The 16,995-nt window shown below is 38.6% G+C and overlaps 1 protein-coding gene across 8 annotated transcripts in view; it reads right to left on the reverse strand.

Annotated features, from left to right (window-relative positions):
* Nucleotides 1-16,995, reverse strand: part of PATJ (PATJ crumbs cell polarity complex component) — a 359,130-nt gene that overhangs the window by 88,965 nt on the left and 253,170 nt on the right. For all 8 annotated transcript variants that reach the window (XM_073789059.1, XM_073789054.1, XM_033865626.2 and 5 more), the window contains 2 exons: nucleotides 13,664-13,736; nucleotides 4,314-4,394 (listed from right to left, as the gene is read on the reverse strand). In XM_073789059.1, coding sequence (XP_073645160.1) covers nucleotides 4,314-4,394; nucleotides 13,664-13,736 — 154 coding nt within the window. The remainder of the gene's footprint in view (nucleotides 1-4,313; nucleotides 4,395-13,663; nucleotides 13,737-16,995) is intronic.

Genomic DNA, 16,995 nt, shown 5'->3' on the forward strand with positions numbered 1-16,995 from the left:
AATTGAGGCACAGAGAGGTTAAGCTGTTTGCCTAAGGTTGTATGGCTAGTAAATGGTGGAACCAGGATTTGAATCTAAGTAGAATGGCTCCAATCTTTGCACTCTTAATAATTTAGCTATACTGCCCCAAAAGAGTGTATTATATTAACACAGATATCCCCAACATGATAAAAACATAGGTTTATACCCAAAAGATTAAAATACTTATTTTAGGGATTCATGCTCTTCTATGTCAAGATACCAGGGAGACAAGGACCCTTCAGGATGAGGTGCAGCTCTTCTAATTTCTAGTTTTGTGGTCTTTCACTAAGCAGCTTAAGATCTCATCTGTAAGTCAGTGATTAAATAACTCCTGCCCTACTTCTTACATAGGGTTATTTTGGGGATAAAATTGAATAAAATTACGAACTAATATCATGTTAGCAAAAATAGATATTAAAATATTTAAGCTAACGAGATAATAGATGAGGCAGTTTTGCAAATTGCAAAGCTCTGTGCAAAAAAATTTTTTTAAGTTCCTTTCGAAAGGTTTAAAAAACAGTCTTAACAGGCTCTCACCTAGACTTCTGAAATAGATTCCAGACACTTCCCTGTCTCCAGTCTCTCACAATTGGAATCTATGCTTCACCAACCATCACCTGATCCGTTGTCTAAAAACAAGTCATTCTCCTTTTAAAAAATATTTTAGAGAAATCTAATATCTACTGAAGTTATTATAAACTCCTTGGCTGTGAATCTGGGGACTCCTGAGATATGGACGAAAGCCAATCATCACTGGATAGTGGAAATAAGCACTGGAATATATGTAGACTCATGGCTTAGTCTAGCTCGGAAAACAGGTAATCTTGGAGAAGCACTTTAATAGCCCTTTGGAGTATAGTTTCTCATAGGTAGCACCTTGTATATATGTGTATCCATGTAGTTAAGGAGACATTTATTGAGCACTGAACATAAAAAGATGAATATGTTAATCTATAATTCAAAGCATATAGTCTCTTCAGTTCTGTGATTCTACTGTTCAACTTCTATCTGATGCTACTGTTCAACTTTGCACACTGTACATCACCCACACTGTTTGATTCACCTGGTGAACCCCTCAGTAGTCAATCGCTGTCTCATCTTTAAAGGTTCACCTTAAAGGCCAAGAGTCTAAGAAACCGTCCTTAATCCCTGAACGAGACGGTTTTCCTTTCACTTTTGAACTCCTGTAACATTTTTTCTCTCTCTCTTTAATACACTTCTGCCTGGTCTGATTTTCCAGGTACAAATTCTGTTATCCTCACTGATGCTTGAGGGTAAGCTGCTTAAGAGCAAGACCTGTGCTTTTCTCCTGGTCTCTCCTGTAGGGGCCAGCAGTGTCTGATGAGATATATGCTCCCACAGGAAGCAAGAAATTCAACCTTTAAAGGGTTAGAGCTTACTGTTTCCAACGGACATAAACTAAGGTAACAGGAGTCAAGGCCCATACAGATCACATGCTGTCCTCTGACGAGGTGCATCAGCAACCATCCTAGAACGGTGCAGCAAAGCAGGGGAGCTGGTGCCAAACTCATAACAGAAACAAGCAAATGACGACTAGTGATGAGGAACTGTTATTAATACAGTTGACCCTTAAACTACATTGGTTTGAACCATGTGGGTCCACTTACACACGGATTTTTTTCAATAGTAAATACAATAATACTACACAATCCGCCATCTGAGGTTGGTTGGAGCCGTGGATGTGGAGGAACCCAGAACACAGGGGGCCTTATAAGCTATACATGGATTTTCCACTGTGCAGGTCAGCATCCCTAACCAATGCATTTTTCAAGGGTCAACTGTACTTTATGATGAGACAATAATGAATATGTTAGGTTGAGCCAGATGAAATTTTTACCCTCAAGAACAGCAATTTCATGATTTAATATAATTTGCTAATTTATGCATTATCTATCTCCCTTCCCCCATCTACCCATGAATGAGTCTCCATGAAGGCACGCGTTCTGGTACATTTTGTTCCCTTTTGTATCTCCAGTGCCTGGAACATAGTGGCATTTGGCAAATATTTTCTGAATTAATGCATGAACTTGCTAAGCACCAACTATGTACCTTATACTCTACTACATGTTTATACTTTATTGCCTATTTGTTTCTCATAACATCCTGGTCACTCCCATCCTTCAGATGAGTAAACTGAGGCTTGGTGAGGTCTAACTTGCTCAAGTTAGACACACCCTTAAGCAATGCTAGGCCACTTATATTTATATTTATGCTATAAAAGTTGTTCAAATTTGGCTATCTTTCCTCAGTTGACTAGACCATGGATATTCTATTGGAAATGGTGACAAAGAAATTGTAGAATACCAAAAAGAGAAGGAGGTGGGGGGTGGAGGGGAGAAAGAAAAATACCAGTCAATGGGTTTGGGGAAGCTTTTATTCTTATTAAAATGCAGTATGAAAGAATCTAAACATTATCCTTAGTCTTTCAGGTCCTCTGCCTGAGGGTAGGGCTCTTCAATTATTTTGGCACTTGGAGCCCCATCACTGGTGTTGCCTTCTTGGGAACAGAGGGTGGATGACGGGTGGCTTTTGCCTGCAGCCTGTAAGTGAGCCTCTGTGGGACTACCTGCCTCTCCCAACAAGCAAGGGAGCGTTCTCACTCTTTTTACCATTTCCTCTGTGGATGAAATCAGGGGCCTCTACTTGCAAAGTCCTGTTGCTTTAAAAGATTTTTCCTTAATCTATCTTTGGAGAAACAGTGCCAAAAAGAACCAGTTAGTAGGGTTTTTAAAATTTTTTTTTTTAATTAATTAATTAATTTATTTTTGGCTGCGTTGGGTCTTCATTGCTGCGCTCGGGCTTTTCTAGTTGCGGTGAGCGGGGGCTACTCTTCGTTACAGTGTGCGGGCTTCTCATTGCGGTGGCATCCCTTGTTGCGGAGCACGGGCTCTAGGCGTGTGGGCTTCAGTAGTTGCGGCACGTGGGCTCAGTAGTTGTGGCTCGTGGGCTCTAGAGCGCAGGCTCAGTAGTTGTGGCGCACGGGCTTAGTTGCTCCGCGGCTTGTGGGATCTTCCCGGACCAGGGCTCGAACCCGCGTCCACGGCATTGGCAGGCGGATTCTTAACCACTGCACCAACAGGGAAGTCTCAGTAGTATTTTTAAATGAACGAAGGAGCTGGAGTTTGAAATTCGTTGATGTTCCTCATTCCTCTTCAGTGCAAAGATGCAGTTTGTCTTTTGGAAAGGGAACAGTGTAACTTTGGCACGTCTTGTTCAAGAACAATGGTCATAATCTGTTGGTCCCACTATTCTTGATGCCTCACATAGGGTTTGTGTAAGAGCGGACCATTATAATTTCCACTCTTGCCTAAATGTCCTTTTCCTTCAGCCTGAAAGAATCAGTTCATTTTCTAGGATATGGAATCTAAGCCAGTCCTGATATATATAAAAGTTGAAAGAAGATAAATGGATGATTTTTCAAACTCCCTGAAGTAAAATGAACAACTCTGTGGTGTCATAAAATCACAGTGACCCACCTAAGTGATTAATTGAGACTCATAAGATATTTTGAAACAGAGGGGAAAAAAAAGCCCACATTTCTTTCTAGAACTTGCAGTCTAACCCTGGAAGTGCTAGGCTGCAAAACAGAAAGGTAGATTATGAGCAAAGGCTTGGGAGTCAGACCGAATGAGATCAATCTCCAGGTCTAGAACATACTAGTGAGTGGCTTTTCGCAAGTTAGTTAACATCTCTAAGCAAGCCTTCAGTTTCCACACACGTAAAAGAAAAATATCGCCACCCACAGCTGTGAGGATCAGAAAATGAATGTAGAACACAGGATAGCACGCGGTACCCAGTGAAAGTTCCATAAATATTAAATAACAAGATATGAAACGTTAGGACACATAAGGAGGAAGAGTTCCCTAAAACTGCCTCTCTCCTAATGCTCTAGCCCTTGGGTAAGTTTAAGTATCTTTTATTATGAACACAGGAATCCATTTAACATCTCTTTTCGTGCCTCTAGAACTAATTCAGCACCACCCTAGCCTTAAAGAAACCCAATATTAAACAAGATTTAAAAGAGATTGCTTCTTTAGTCCCAGACAGCACAATTCAAATATGAAGAAAGTAGGAGAGTACACTGTTCTTTGGGTCATTTGCTATATGGAATAGCTTCCCCTGTCTCAGAGATCCTAGAGAAGGATCCTAGAGAAGGATCCTAGAGAAGGATCCTAGAAGATCCCATTCCTAGAGAAGCAAACACAACTGATCCAAAATATATACAGTTCATCCCTAAAAAGAACATTGGATGAGACACCCAGTATTCTCACCAGTTTGGAGCTTTCACTTTTAGGCAACTGTTTGATACAAGCTTCGAGACTGCTGTCTTCCTCACTGGTGCCACTCTGATCCTATGAGACATTAAAAAGAAAATGGCAAAGATGTCATTCTTCACTCGCACTGACTTGAACTGTAGTACAGATACTCAATCATAGTTGCTTGTTTTATTGTTGTAGTGGATATTGTTTCTTCTTTTCTTCCTTTCCAGTAGGACTTTTTCTTTTTTTTTTCCCATGGTATCTACAATAACCTGTTGCTCAGAGATACACCTTAGAGAAAGCTGATTGCTACTCTCTGCCCCAAGAGAAGGCCTGATTGCCTTAAGGCTAATCTTATGCTTTTTGCCAATGATTTTGTCAGGAATGGGTACGTGATCCAGTTCTGGTCAATGAGACACCAAGAGAGGTTTGTTGGAGACTTCTGGAAAGGTCCTTCGTAGATCTTAAAAGAACCACAAGAAGTCCCCATACCTCCCAAGTTAACAAGAGAGCATGAAGTGCAAATAGCCATGGGCAGCCATTCCACAACCAGAAGGAAAGCAGCCTGTGAATGACAGAGCAGAGGCAGAGATGGAAGAACTGGTTCTCTGATGACAAAATGGGGCCACTGGACCAACCAAACCTGAAGCCCAGCCTTATCCTTAGCAATCTTCTAAGGAGAGCTCATCTACTTACTTATTTTTTCAGTCAGTCTGAGTTAGCTGCTCTGTTCCCTCCAGCCAAAACTTTCTCAGACGTTTGTTTATCTTCTGCACAAGGTTAAACTGTTTGATGGGAGACTATGTTTATCTTGTTTATTTGTGAAACTCAGGTACCTAGCACCCTGCCTGGCACATGGAAAACACTTGATAAATACTGGCCGAACCAATAAATGCAGTACTTGCTTTCTTGATGACTTTTTTCCTGCGGATTCCTAAAAATATTTATTTAATGTAAATGAGACATCTGGTAATAATAAGCCACATTAAAATTCCAAAACACATTAGGCATCTCCTCAATTGAATTATGATATATTATATATTATAGTTACTTTCTTTGCTTTCTGAGGACACATAGAGGAGAATAAGGATAATAAATGGAGTATTTGCATTGTATTTATATGGATTTTTATTTTAAAACACCACCATCTGGGATTAGTACAAATTCAGGTGGGGTTGTTAGTAGAGAAATGGTTTTGATTTTGAGACGTTCAATCTGGTAATTTAAGAAATGCAAATTAAAGCAAAGATACAGCATTTTTTCATCTATCAAATGGACAAGAGAATAGAAAGAGAACATTCAGTATTGATAACGTTGTAGGGAAACAGGAATTTTCACACACCATTGAAAAATGTAAATTAGCACAATCTTTTCAGAAAAAAGCCCCATACATTATGTAGATATAAATGCAGGGAAAATACGTGCAAGCACATAGAACAAACTTTTTAAGTTGCATACTTCTGGAGAGTAGGACGAGGGATTAGGGAATTTTTGCGTTAGTTATTTCTACAGTGTTCAATTATAGAAGAGTTAGTGTGTATTACTGCATGTTAAAAACAATAAAGGAGAGACATGAGAAATATCTAGAAGGAAAAAAATCCAAGAAAGTAAGTAGCATGGGCTTTAGAATTGGTCAGATCTGAACTCAAATCTCAACTTTGACATTAGAATTAGAATTATGAGATTTTCTGCAAATTACTTTCTAAATCTGGGTACAGTTGACCCTAATGTGAGGATTAGGGGCACAGATCCTCCCCACAGTTGAAAATCTGTGTATAATTTATAGTTGGCCCTCTGTATCTGTGGTCCCTTGGCATCCAACCGCAGATTGGGTAGTACTGTAGTATTTACTATCGAAAGAAATCTGCATATAGGTGGATCCATACAGTTTAAACCATGTTTTACAAGGGTCAACTTGTGCTTGTTTCTAAAGTACAGATAAAAATATCAAATTAAAAATACTACCCCATCAGGTTGCCTTGAAGATTAATGCACTAACATGTAAAATGTCTATCAGCACACTAGGTACAGTTAATTTTGTTTCTAGCTTTTTGTTGAGACAGGTTCTTTGTCCATGACCTGTTTCATGTAGTCACCATAAAAAGGCTAAATAAGTGTGTACCACTGTGATCCCAATTCAAGGATGATAAAAATGATACATTTAAAATAACCTGTTAAAGAACTCCTAGCCAGTAAGAGGCGGATCCAGGATTCACAGCTAGGTAAGAGTACCATCAAAGGCCATGCTCTTGGTAACTATGCTCCAGGTCCTAAGTAAATGATTCTCTTGTTTCTCTCTTATTCTTTCTTTTCAGTACTCAGTGTTGGTAACTAATCTTATGGAAGACAGGATTCATAATCTTAACAAAAAAAAAATCACTGTCATTAGACCATGGTTTTAACAAAAAGCATTTTAGCATTTGTTAACCAGAAAATTTCAGTAGATACATCCTCCTCTCCATGAATTTTGGGTAATCAAGAAATTACCATATAATATAAACATGCCGAAGTTAAAAAACAAAGCTTGAAAATATATAGATTTTCAGTGTTTTAGACAGTGGGTAAGTTCTAGAGACAGAAAAATTCTGAAGAAACAAATTATACTTTTAAAAATCAGTATATAATAGATGAAAAACCTTTAATGCCTTGATTACTTAGTGTGTCTAGTTCTGTAAGCTGTGGGAAGCCCTGAAGAGGCCCTGGGGAGGCTATGCTATCTAACGGGAGGATATAATGGAAACAATGCTTGTAACTGTAGCACTGGATTGTAAAACAAATCCACAGGTGGCTTCTCTAGTAACACTGCAAATGGCCAACTCCTCTGTCCCAGATGAGAGGAGCTTTTTCACCAGGATGGTGGTTAGCTGATGCCATTCATCTAATTAAATATATGTCTCCTTGGGGAAAGGAAAGTGATGTTTAAAAAATCAGAGAAGTCGTTACAGTTCTCAGCAAAGTGAGTAAAAGAGATGAGATCTTCTTGGTCTTTATAAAATGAATACAAAAGAGGGAAAGAAAAGAGCTGTTTGATGCTTTAACTTAGAAAATTTAAGAAAACATGGGGAAGGCAGTCTAGGTTACACATGATCTACAGATCCTTTAAGATTTGAATAAAAACAAAAAAAGAATACCCTTTACATCTACATCCACAGAATTTATCATACAAAGCCATGTCTCAAATGCCCCTTACTCCATAAATCCTTTCCTTCTTAGCTGAAAGATGTCTCTTCTTCCTCTAAGCTTACCTAACAGTTTACCTGAATTCCTTATGTCACATACATCATCTCATTTGTATCCTAATTATGTATGTACAGAATTGATCTCCGTGATGAGATGGAAAGATGCCTGACACTGCCATCTGAGCCTCATTCATCTCCTTGGTCTGATTCATTTTTATATTCATCCTAGGTCTGTCTCATTTCAAAGTTGATGCTCTTTTTAACTGTACCTTGAGACCCTTCTAAAGCATTTCTTCTGTTTTTAGTTACTTGTTTAGTCTGAGATAGCTCCATAAGGAGGGTTTAAAGTCAAAATCTAGATGGAGAGAAGAGTCAGGTAAAAAGGAAGCTGGACTTGAAAGAGGTTAGCGATAAAGTATTTACTTTCCTAGGAGAGCCAACGTTTATAAAAGAGTTTTCATGCTTAAATGAAGCACTGAACAAAAACAATGTGGGTTCTGTTCTGAGAACAGAATGGCTCATATATATAAAATACCCTGCTGACTAGAAGCTTAAAAAACAGGAATCAGTCAGATGGAAAGGGAAAAACAGGTCAGCAGGCATGATTTCCAAAGCACAATTGCATCATGGTGGTTTGAAGACCATCTGGCTGATGGACGGTGGCCCACTGACACCCAAGATGATTCAGCTAATCTGGATGGCTGGGTTCCCTTCCTCTGTTGCTGATCTTCAAACCACCTGTCCAAAGCTGCCAGCTCAGCCAAGGCTGCTCAAAGAGAATGACCTTTCCTCATGAAGACTGTGGTCAGTACATTCCACAGTGAATTACGCTTTACAGATGAATGAAAGGAAAAGGCATGGCTCATGATTGTACATTGAACACAGACTTTACTGCCTTCTCCCCCACAAAAGGACTGATAAGAAATGCTACTCAATCCCTACTGAGAAGTCTCTTCCAAACCCTCTGAAAGTTTTAAACTTCCTCTGCTGGGTTTCTCTAACATCTTCAACATAAAGTGGTAATAAATTTTATTTTATTTTTGTACTACTTTATTTTTTTCATACCCAGTATTTGTCTACAGTTTTCTCCAACTAGACAGTGAGAACGTTGACAGTAGGAATTTATGTTTTACTCGAGAGTAGGCTATCAATAAAAGTTAAATTAGTTAAGGATGTTATTGTGGTTTGGAAAAACACTTCTGATCAGAAAAACATTCCATAGTGTTGTTCCCTACCCTCTCTCCTCATTTAACATGACAAAAGAGTAAATACAACTGTTTTCCTTTTAAGATTTTACTAAGCAAAATTAATAACAAAAAAACCCCAGCAACTCTACCTCTCTGACATAATTGAAAATTCTTTTTCAAAATAAAACTTATGTTGGTTTAAATTTTGTCATCCCCATATGTCGTAAAACCAACACTCTCTTCAAAAAACCACAAAATGGGGCTTCCCTGGTGGCGCAGTGGTTGAGAGTCCGCCTGCCGATGCAGGGGACACGGGTTCGTGCCCCGGTACGGGAAGATCCCACATGCCACGGAGCGGCTGGGCCCGTGAGCCATGGCCACTGAGCCTGCGCGTCCGGAGCCTGTGCTCCGCAACGGGAGAGGCCACAACAGTGAGAGGCCGGCGTAACCACCCCCCCGCAAAAGAAAAAAAAAAAATCACAAAATGATTTATTAGTTTCATTGCCAGCCTAAGTTCACAAATATTTCTTTCTGCAAAGTCATGTTTACTTGATGTGACAAATTAAATTTCTTTCTCCTACTCCCAATTATCAGCATATCTTCAAGGCTATTCAGAATTCCAGAAAGGCAATGCACAATTAAAGATAAAATGGAAATTATGCTAATAGGAATCCTTGGGTAATCAACCTCTCCATTCTGTATGAGGCCTGCTCCATTTCACTTAGTATTCAAAAAAGCACAACTTCTGAAAAAAGAAAAAAATGAACGTTCTTACTTCTATAAAGATATTCTAAAAGATTCAGCCTGCCTTCTCGAGTAATGGAATAAATATCTTGCCTCCCAAGTATACTTGAGCCCTCATACCTCTCAGGAGATACCATAGCAGTAACTTCCTAATTGGGTTTCCAACTTCAAGACATTTTTGACTTTGCTATTACACTAATCTACGTGAAGTAGAGCCCTGCTCACACAATTTCATTATTCAAAATGCCTTCAACAGCTCCAAGTGCCTAATGCGTGACATCCAAACCTTCCGAGATTTAAATTCAAGACTCTCTCATTTGACCTCAATTTATTTTTCCAACGCCATCTTCTATTACTCTCTTTCACATACCCATTATATTCTTCTCCCCATCCCACACCCAGATTTTTCTTACTTCTGTGCTTTTGTTTGTGCTATTCCTACATTCTTATCTAACCGTATTCATATTTTAAAATACAATATATCCATCAGAAATAGCTGTTCTCCTACTAGGAAATACTATTCACCTTCTGTGAACTCCTCCTAAAGCTTTATCTCTTAGGACACCTTGTTTTAGTAACATACATGTCTTATTTCCCCTATAAGACTACAAGCTCTTGAGGGTAAAGACTATGTGCAATTAATCTTTTTACGTTTTGCAAAGCAGGTATTTGGTAAATAATGGCAGAATGAACTGAATCAATAAGAAGTAAGTATGCAACCGTAAAATGAAGCATCAAGGATACAGCAGGAAAGCCATTCACTTATTCCACAAGTATTTATTAAGCAAGTACTATATGCTAAGCACTGAGGACTCAGTGGTCAGGAGGACAGTAAGTCTGGCCCTATAAAAGCATACAATTTAGTGTGGTGTTCACAGTCCTACATTATTAAAACATGGAGATAACGAGGGAAGGAAAAGTGACAGAATCCTAGTTGATAACCCCATTTAGAAATGGGTCCCTCTTTTTCTATAAGGCCCAAGTGATATCACATAAAGGACAAAGGGCAATTTTCACTTTTTAAATGAATCATGAGTATTATTTAACTATGAAGAGAGTAAAGATTATTAAAGGGAACAGTGTAGGATGAAGTTGGTCATAAGAATAGTATCTCACATTTTTGAGCACTTATATTTCAGGCGCTATGCTTATTAATCTGTTAATTATTTTATTCATTTTGAGTCATAGAAAACTTGGAGGAGGCTTCCAAAAAGCAATTCTCCATGGACTTAGTGGTTATGAATTAACAAAGAGGAAGTGGGGAGGCAACCCAAGTGGAAGAAACAATAGGAACAAAGGTATAAGGGGGAAAATCAACAGATGTATGTGGAGCGCACAGCACGTTAATACACTGTAATGCTGAATAACACAGCTGCCTCTGGGCATATGTGTATGCTACATAGCCGCTCTAGACCCCGGTCTCTTCTGTAAAGTGGAAATAAAAATACTGTCTCTCAGAGGTATGGATGTAAATAGGACTTGGGACAATGCATCCAAGATAGTGGACACAGTAGATACTGTATTCAATCATCCTTTTCTAAGTTGCTGTCCTGTCAGCAGAAAGGCAGCAGAAACCAGCTGGCTGGGTATAAACTAGAGAAAATACACGGTTAATACTAGAAGTCACTCCTGACAGAAAGTAAACAAAAGAAACCAAACAGGACCCCAGAAATGGTCTTCTCAAACTAAATGTTGACACCAACACTATACCTTTACTCACTCTAAAACACAAAAGCGGGATCTCATAGCAGATTTACAATTCGATGCCAGGCTAGTTTTGTTGCTCACTGCACTGAGAAAAAATATGGGCAATGAAAGAAAAATTCAGTTCCAAGTGGATGCTATTTTGATGGGAACATTCATAACTAACAGTACTATAGAAAAAATTATTCTAAAATACTGACCCCCACCCATCCAAAACAAAAAGGATTTATATGACATTCTATAAACGCAAAAGAATTAGGAATTAAGTACTAACACTTATTGGGTAGCTACCATGTGCCTGGCACAAGATAGCTAGATCTAGATAGATAGATATAGATATCTTCTCCTCTCCCTCTCTCATTTAATCTTAACAACCTTACGAAGTAGGAACTATTGTTATCTCCCTACAGTAGGAATTATTGTTATCTCCCTACAGATACGTGGGGACAGAAGTTACTGTAACTATCCAAGTTCACATGTCTGGTGTATGGCTGTGCTAGGATTTGAACTGAAGTAGCACCCCTCTGGGGCCCCTCATTTCCACCACTGCTAACTGCCTACTCTGGTCTCAGTTAGAATGAAAATACCCAGTGCCAGCAAAGCTGTGGCTAAATGGCTATCAGTGGGGAGTCAACATCACTACAATCTTTTCTGATAGTAACTAGTAAATACAGATTAAAATTTTGAACTTGTGTACTTTTTGCCTCAGCAATTGTACATTGGGGAAATCTACGCTATAGAAATAAAAGCACCAGTACCAAATGATTGACATACACATGTGTGCAGGTGTGCACATCACACATGTATGTTTATTTTGGTATTCTTTTACTGGCAAAAAATTGGAAAGTAATCTGAATGTCTGTCAATTGGAAAAAATATATAATACAGCATATTAAATATGACTATTAGATTAAGCAAAATAAAGCACCTTTTCTCTTTTTAATGTATAGAATCTATTCCAGAAGAATGCAGAATATGCACCTCAAACTTAACCAGTCTACAATGACCTCTTAATTTCTGCCTAAATGTAAATGGTACCACCATCTACCTAGTTGCTCAAGCCAAAAATCTAGGTCTATCCACGATTCTCTAGTTCCCTTCGGTTCCCACATTTAATCAAGTCTGATTCAACATCCAAAACATCAAGAATCATCAGCTCACTTTTCTTTGCTTCCAACCCCAAAACCTCATCTAACCACAATCAGGTCTTGCCTGGGCTTCTGCCGTCTAGTGTATTACTTTTACCTTCCTTTAGTCCATTCTCCACCTGGTAGACTATATTATCAGGTCACCCTCACTCCCCTGTTAAAAACCTTCCAGTGGCTTCTACTGCACACAGACTAAAACCTGAACTTCTCACTCTGACTCACAAAGCTCCTCTCTCCCTCCCACGTCACATTCCCTCCCTCTCTCTTGCATTTTATCCCACTACTCTCCAGGGCTCCCAATATGCGCCCCCAGCTTATTCTTGCTTGAGAGCTATTTTTGTCCTCTCTGCAGAGAAAGCTCTTCCCCCTTATTTTTGCATGTCTGGCTCCTTCTTATCATTTTGATCTTGTTTAAATTTCACCTTGTCCAAGAGGCTTTCCCTATAACCAATCAAAGTAGTCACAAGCCACATTCCCTATTTTAATTATCTGTAAGACACTGAACACTATTGATAATTCTCTTAGTTTATTTATGCATTTGCTAGTTAATTTCCTCATTAGAAGGTAAGCTGAACCATGTCAGCGAGACTTATCTGTTTTATTCATGCCTATTTCTTTAAATACCCAAAATAGTACCTGGCGCGTAATATGCATTCATCGAATACTTGTTGAATGGAAAGAATACGTATCATATGATCAAATATTTACTAAAAGAGACACTATTCAAATAGTTTATTTTTGTTATAGAAGCAAAGGAAAAAGTATAGAAAGATACTAAACAATAAAACTTAACTTCCTTGAGGAGGTACGGAAAGGAAAATAAAATTTTCTAATAACTGCATTGTTTGATTAGTTATAATAAATGCGTATTTTAGGGAATTAAAAATAATTTAATAAGTAAAAAATGAGAAGAGAATGTAACGTTCCTCAGCTGGGAATCCCTCAGCTGATTATTTATAGAGCCAGCTACCTATCTATCTATCCATCCATCTCTAGAAGCATATTACTATGTTAGCAATCTTGTTGTACTAGTAATTTCTTCATCAATAGATGAAAATATTTAAAGACACCAGCAATCATAGTATTAAAGTGTTTTTAAACCATAAAGAAAGGTACGATTCAGTCATTAAAAAAGAGAATTTTCTAATAAATTCTGAAATGCCTAGTTAGGACAAATTTCATATCTAGAATGAACCTTAAGGAACTTTGAAAAAGGCAGTACTCATATGGTTAAGTTCTAATGTGTTTGTTAAACATTGTTATATTACTTTATAATCAGTGCCTCAAATACTTCCTATTTTAATTAGGGAAATACCCTAGCTATTAAATTCTGAGTTTGGAATACCAGATACTGAAAATCCACGTAATTCATTCACTAAGCTAATTAGCAGTCATCTTACCTCAGTAGAAGATGGGGAACTTGATGGTAATGGAAAGGGAGTAACGGCCATCTGATTGACCGCATCTTCATTTCTGTGGATGTTAAAATAGGCAGAATCAGTACACAGTAAAAGGCAGTATCAGTACACGGTAAATACTAAGTTCTTGGCTCAAATTAGAATCACTTCCTCAGTTCTCAGTTGAAAATGCACTCACAGCACCACAGAATTAAAAAAAAAATGTAAATATACACTGGTTTTGAGCATGCAAAGCCATTAGGTACAAAAACAGATGTATTACTCAGGGGATACCAAGATACAATTATTAGTGACAAAGAGTGATGATGCTAGAAGTTGGCCAACTTCTGCTTAGTAAGTCAGGTGCTGCAGAGGATACTTTTGGAAAGGCATCAACTCTTTCAACACCGAGGAGTATAAATTTTTCATATGGAGGGTGCAACCTCTAGGCCCCATTAATGTCTGGAGCATTTTGTTCTTTGAACTGGAAAGGTTCCCAGCCTCCTCGTTTGGCTTCTAAATTTGTTCTGCCAGATGAAGGATGATGGGATGTATATGACAGTCCCCGCATGGGCGGACTGTGTGAGAAGGAGTCTAATTGGAGCAGAGGAGGTGGAAGCTAAAACTTCATTACCAGGAAGACAGGCACAGAACAGCTCCTAGAATACCAGTTCTGGTGATTTGGGCTATTTCCACTATGTTACTAGCAAATGGTAGGTAAGCAGTGGTTCTGTGGGAAATCTATCCTTTACTGTTCATTCGTGACACACAACCAAAATAGTTATCTCAAGATTTATGTGAAGTTTGACTTTAGGTTTCACAATATAAACCAAAGAAGCTTCTTACTGGTGTGCAAAGATTTAAGACTGTTCACAGATCTCTTGTCCGGTGTACATAGGATAGCCACTACCTGACTTAGGAGGGCACTCAAATCCATTTCATCCCGTTTTATTTTTTATGTCTCACCAATTGGAAAAAGATCCATCAGTCGATGTCTTTCCTACTTTGAGGCTTTAATCATATCACTGCCTTTACCTGAAATGCCTTTCTTTTTAAAATTTATACCCCACCCATCCTTCTCCTCCAGTGTGAGTTCAATAACCTCAACTACATGAATTATTCCCTTGAGTTCAAAGACTATATACTGATGTCTTCCAAATTCACAGTTAGCCTGGATCTTTTTCTGAGCCTAGGATCTGCATATCCAACTCCCACTTTACATCTCCACTAGATGTCTTAGATGCATCTCAAATAAAATAAAGCTCTTTATCCCGCTCAGTTCCCAGAGGGTTCCACAGTCAACTTCCTCTCCACCTTAGTAAATATCAACAGTATTCACCCAGTTGTTTAACCAGGAACCTAAAAGTCATTCTTGAAACCTCTCACTGCTCAATTGTATACCTAATCCATCAAGAAGTCTTATTGATCCCATCTTCAAAACGTATCTTGAATCTTTGCACTTCTTTCCTTCCTATCCTAGTACAAGTGATCATCATTTCTCACCTGAATTAATATATTTAAGAACATCCTATTTGGTCTCCCTACTTACACTCTTCATCCTCTGTTCAATCCATTCTTCACCCAGCAGTTATTATGGTTCTAAAACATAAATCTGATTATATTTCTTTCTCCTGCTTAAAATCCTCCTATGGCTCCTTACTGCACTTAGGATCAAGTTCAAAATTGTTAGGGAGGCTATAAGGCCTTGAGCAATCTGGCCCCAGCTCCCACCTCTGGCCTTTTCTTGTTCCCCCTTCTCTTCCTCACTCTGATCCAACCCAATTACACAGGCCTCCTCTCCATTTCTCAGCTGAGCCAAGCTCCATCCACCTCATGGCCTTCTCTCATCTTCTCTTCTGCTCTGCATGCTTCATGCCCAAATCTTTTGTCTGATTTTTTCCTATTTCTCCTTCATAGCTTACCATAAATGTCATTTCCTGAAACAAGCTTTCCAGGACCTCTACTATATGCTCACAGCACCTGTCAATGATCATAAATCTGTTTTCTTTCAAAATGTACCTGATTTGTATGCACACCTGCTTCAAATCTGTCTTCCCCTCAAATGTAAGCACTCCAAGGACAGAACTCATGTCCTTCCTACTCTCTATTACATCATCTAGGGCAAACACATTGCCTGGAAAATAGTCTGTACTTAACATAGTTATTTTTAAAAATGTAATGATCACTCACTTCATTAAAGAGACAGAGGCAGTTTCAGTTCTAGAACTACCATTAAACTAGCTGTGGGATTTGGGGGAAATCACTTCCAAGAGAATCCATCTCCTGATCTCTTAAGTAATAAGTAGGTTGAACTGTAAGAATTCTAAGTTGATAAAAATTCTTGTGGAATAAGGAAGAGTATAAATTAAGAGATGAAGTCTAGGTACCATTTCTTGCTCTAACCTTCTTAAATCCTTAGATTATCTAGCACGCCAGCCAAACCAAAGCAAAGGGAGAAAAACTAAAATCACAAAGTGACACAGAGCATGAAGAGCATGTCTGTTTCTTCTGACATTATTATAGATTCCCTGAGCATGCACTATTATGTTAAGAGATGGCTACAGTTTTTCAGGGAGTACAATCCATTCCTCAGCAATTTGCTCATACACAGAAGAAGTAATCAATTACCCATGGGTAAGTAACAGCATCTTCCCAGTGGTAATTCCCTTTCCCATTCAATCTCCCCCATGGAATAACACAATAGAGCTCAGCTCTAGCTTAGAGCTGAAAGCCAATAGGACATATCTGCTCCAGATTCAGAGCCCGTGGGGCAGAGCATATTTGGCAGTAATTAAGCAGATGGCTTTTCATATCTCTTTCAAAGGTTACCGGCATTAAAAAACATAGCTACACGTAAATTCTTATTGAGAAATTATGATTAGCTGGACCAAGTTATCCCTTCATAATTTAACAATTTTCCCCAAATTAGTATGACTTTACTGGCCTTTAAAGTCCATATTAATTTTTTAAAAACAGAACAGTACAGAAAACCTCAGTGGAGTGAAGAAAGCTGCTATAAAAATTTACAGTTCATAATCCGTTATACTCCACTAGTGAGTGAGTGTTCACACACCTCGGCATTAAGCAAGTGGAGACCTGACAGGGCAGCAATTTTAAAGAGAAAGAAATGGGAAGAGGGAAACCAAAGGAGAGAAGATAATTACACTTCACACAAACAGTTAACCTGAAAGACTTCTGGGGACCCTCTGACCCCTCAGAGTCCATGATTCTCATAAGGAGTGAAATCTGTTCGCTTCATAATTAACCTTTTCTTCCCAGTATAATCAACATAAGTTTCTTAGGTCCTGGTGCCCCACACGGTATACAATCAGGAA

The sequence above is a fragment of the Tursiops truncatus genome, chromosome 1 (genome assembly GCF_011762595.2).
Source record: "Tursiops truncatus isolate mTurTru1 chromosome 1, mTurTru1.mat.Y, whole genome shotgun sequence".
In the NCBI taxonomy this organism is placed as follows: Eukaryota; Metazoa; Chordata; class Mammalia; order Artiodactyla; family Delphinidae; genus Tursiops; species Tursiops truncatus.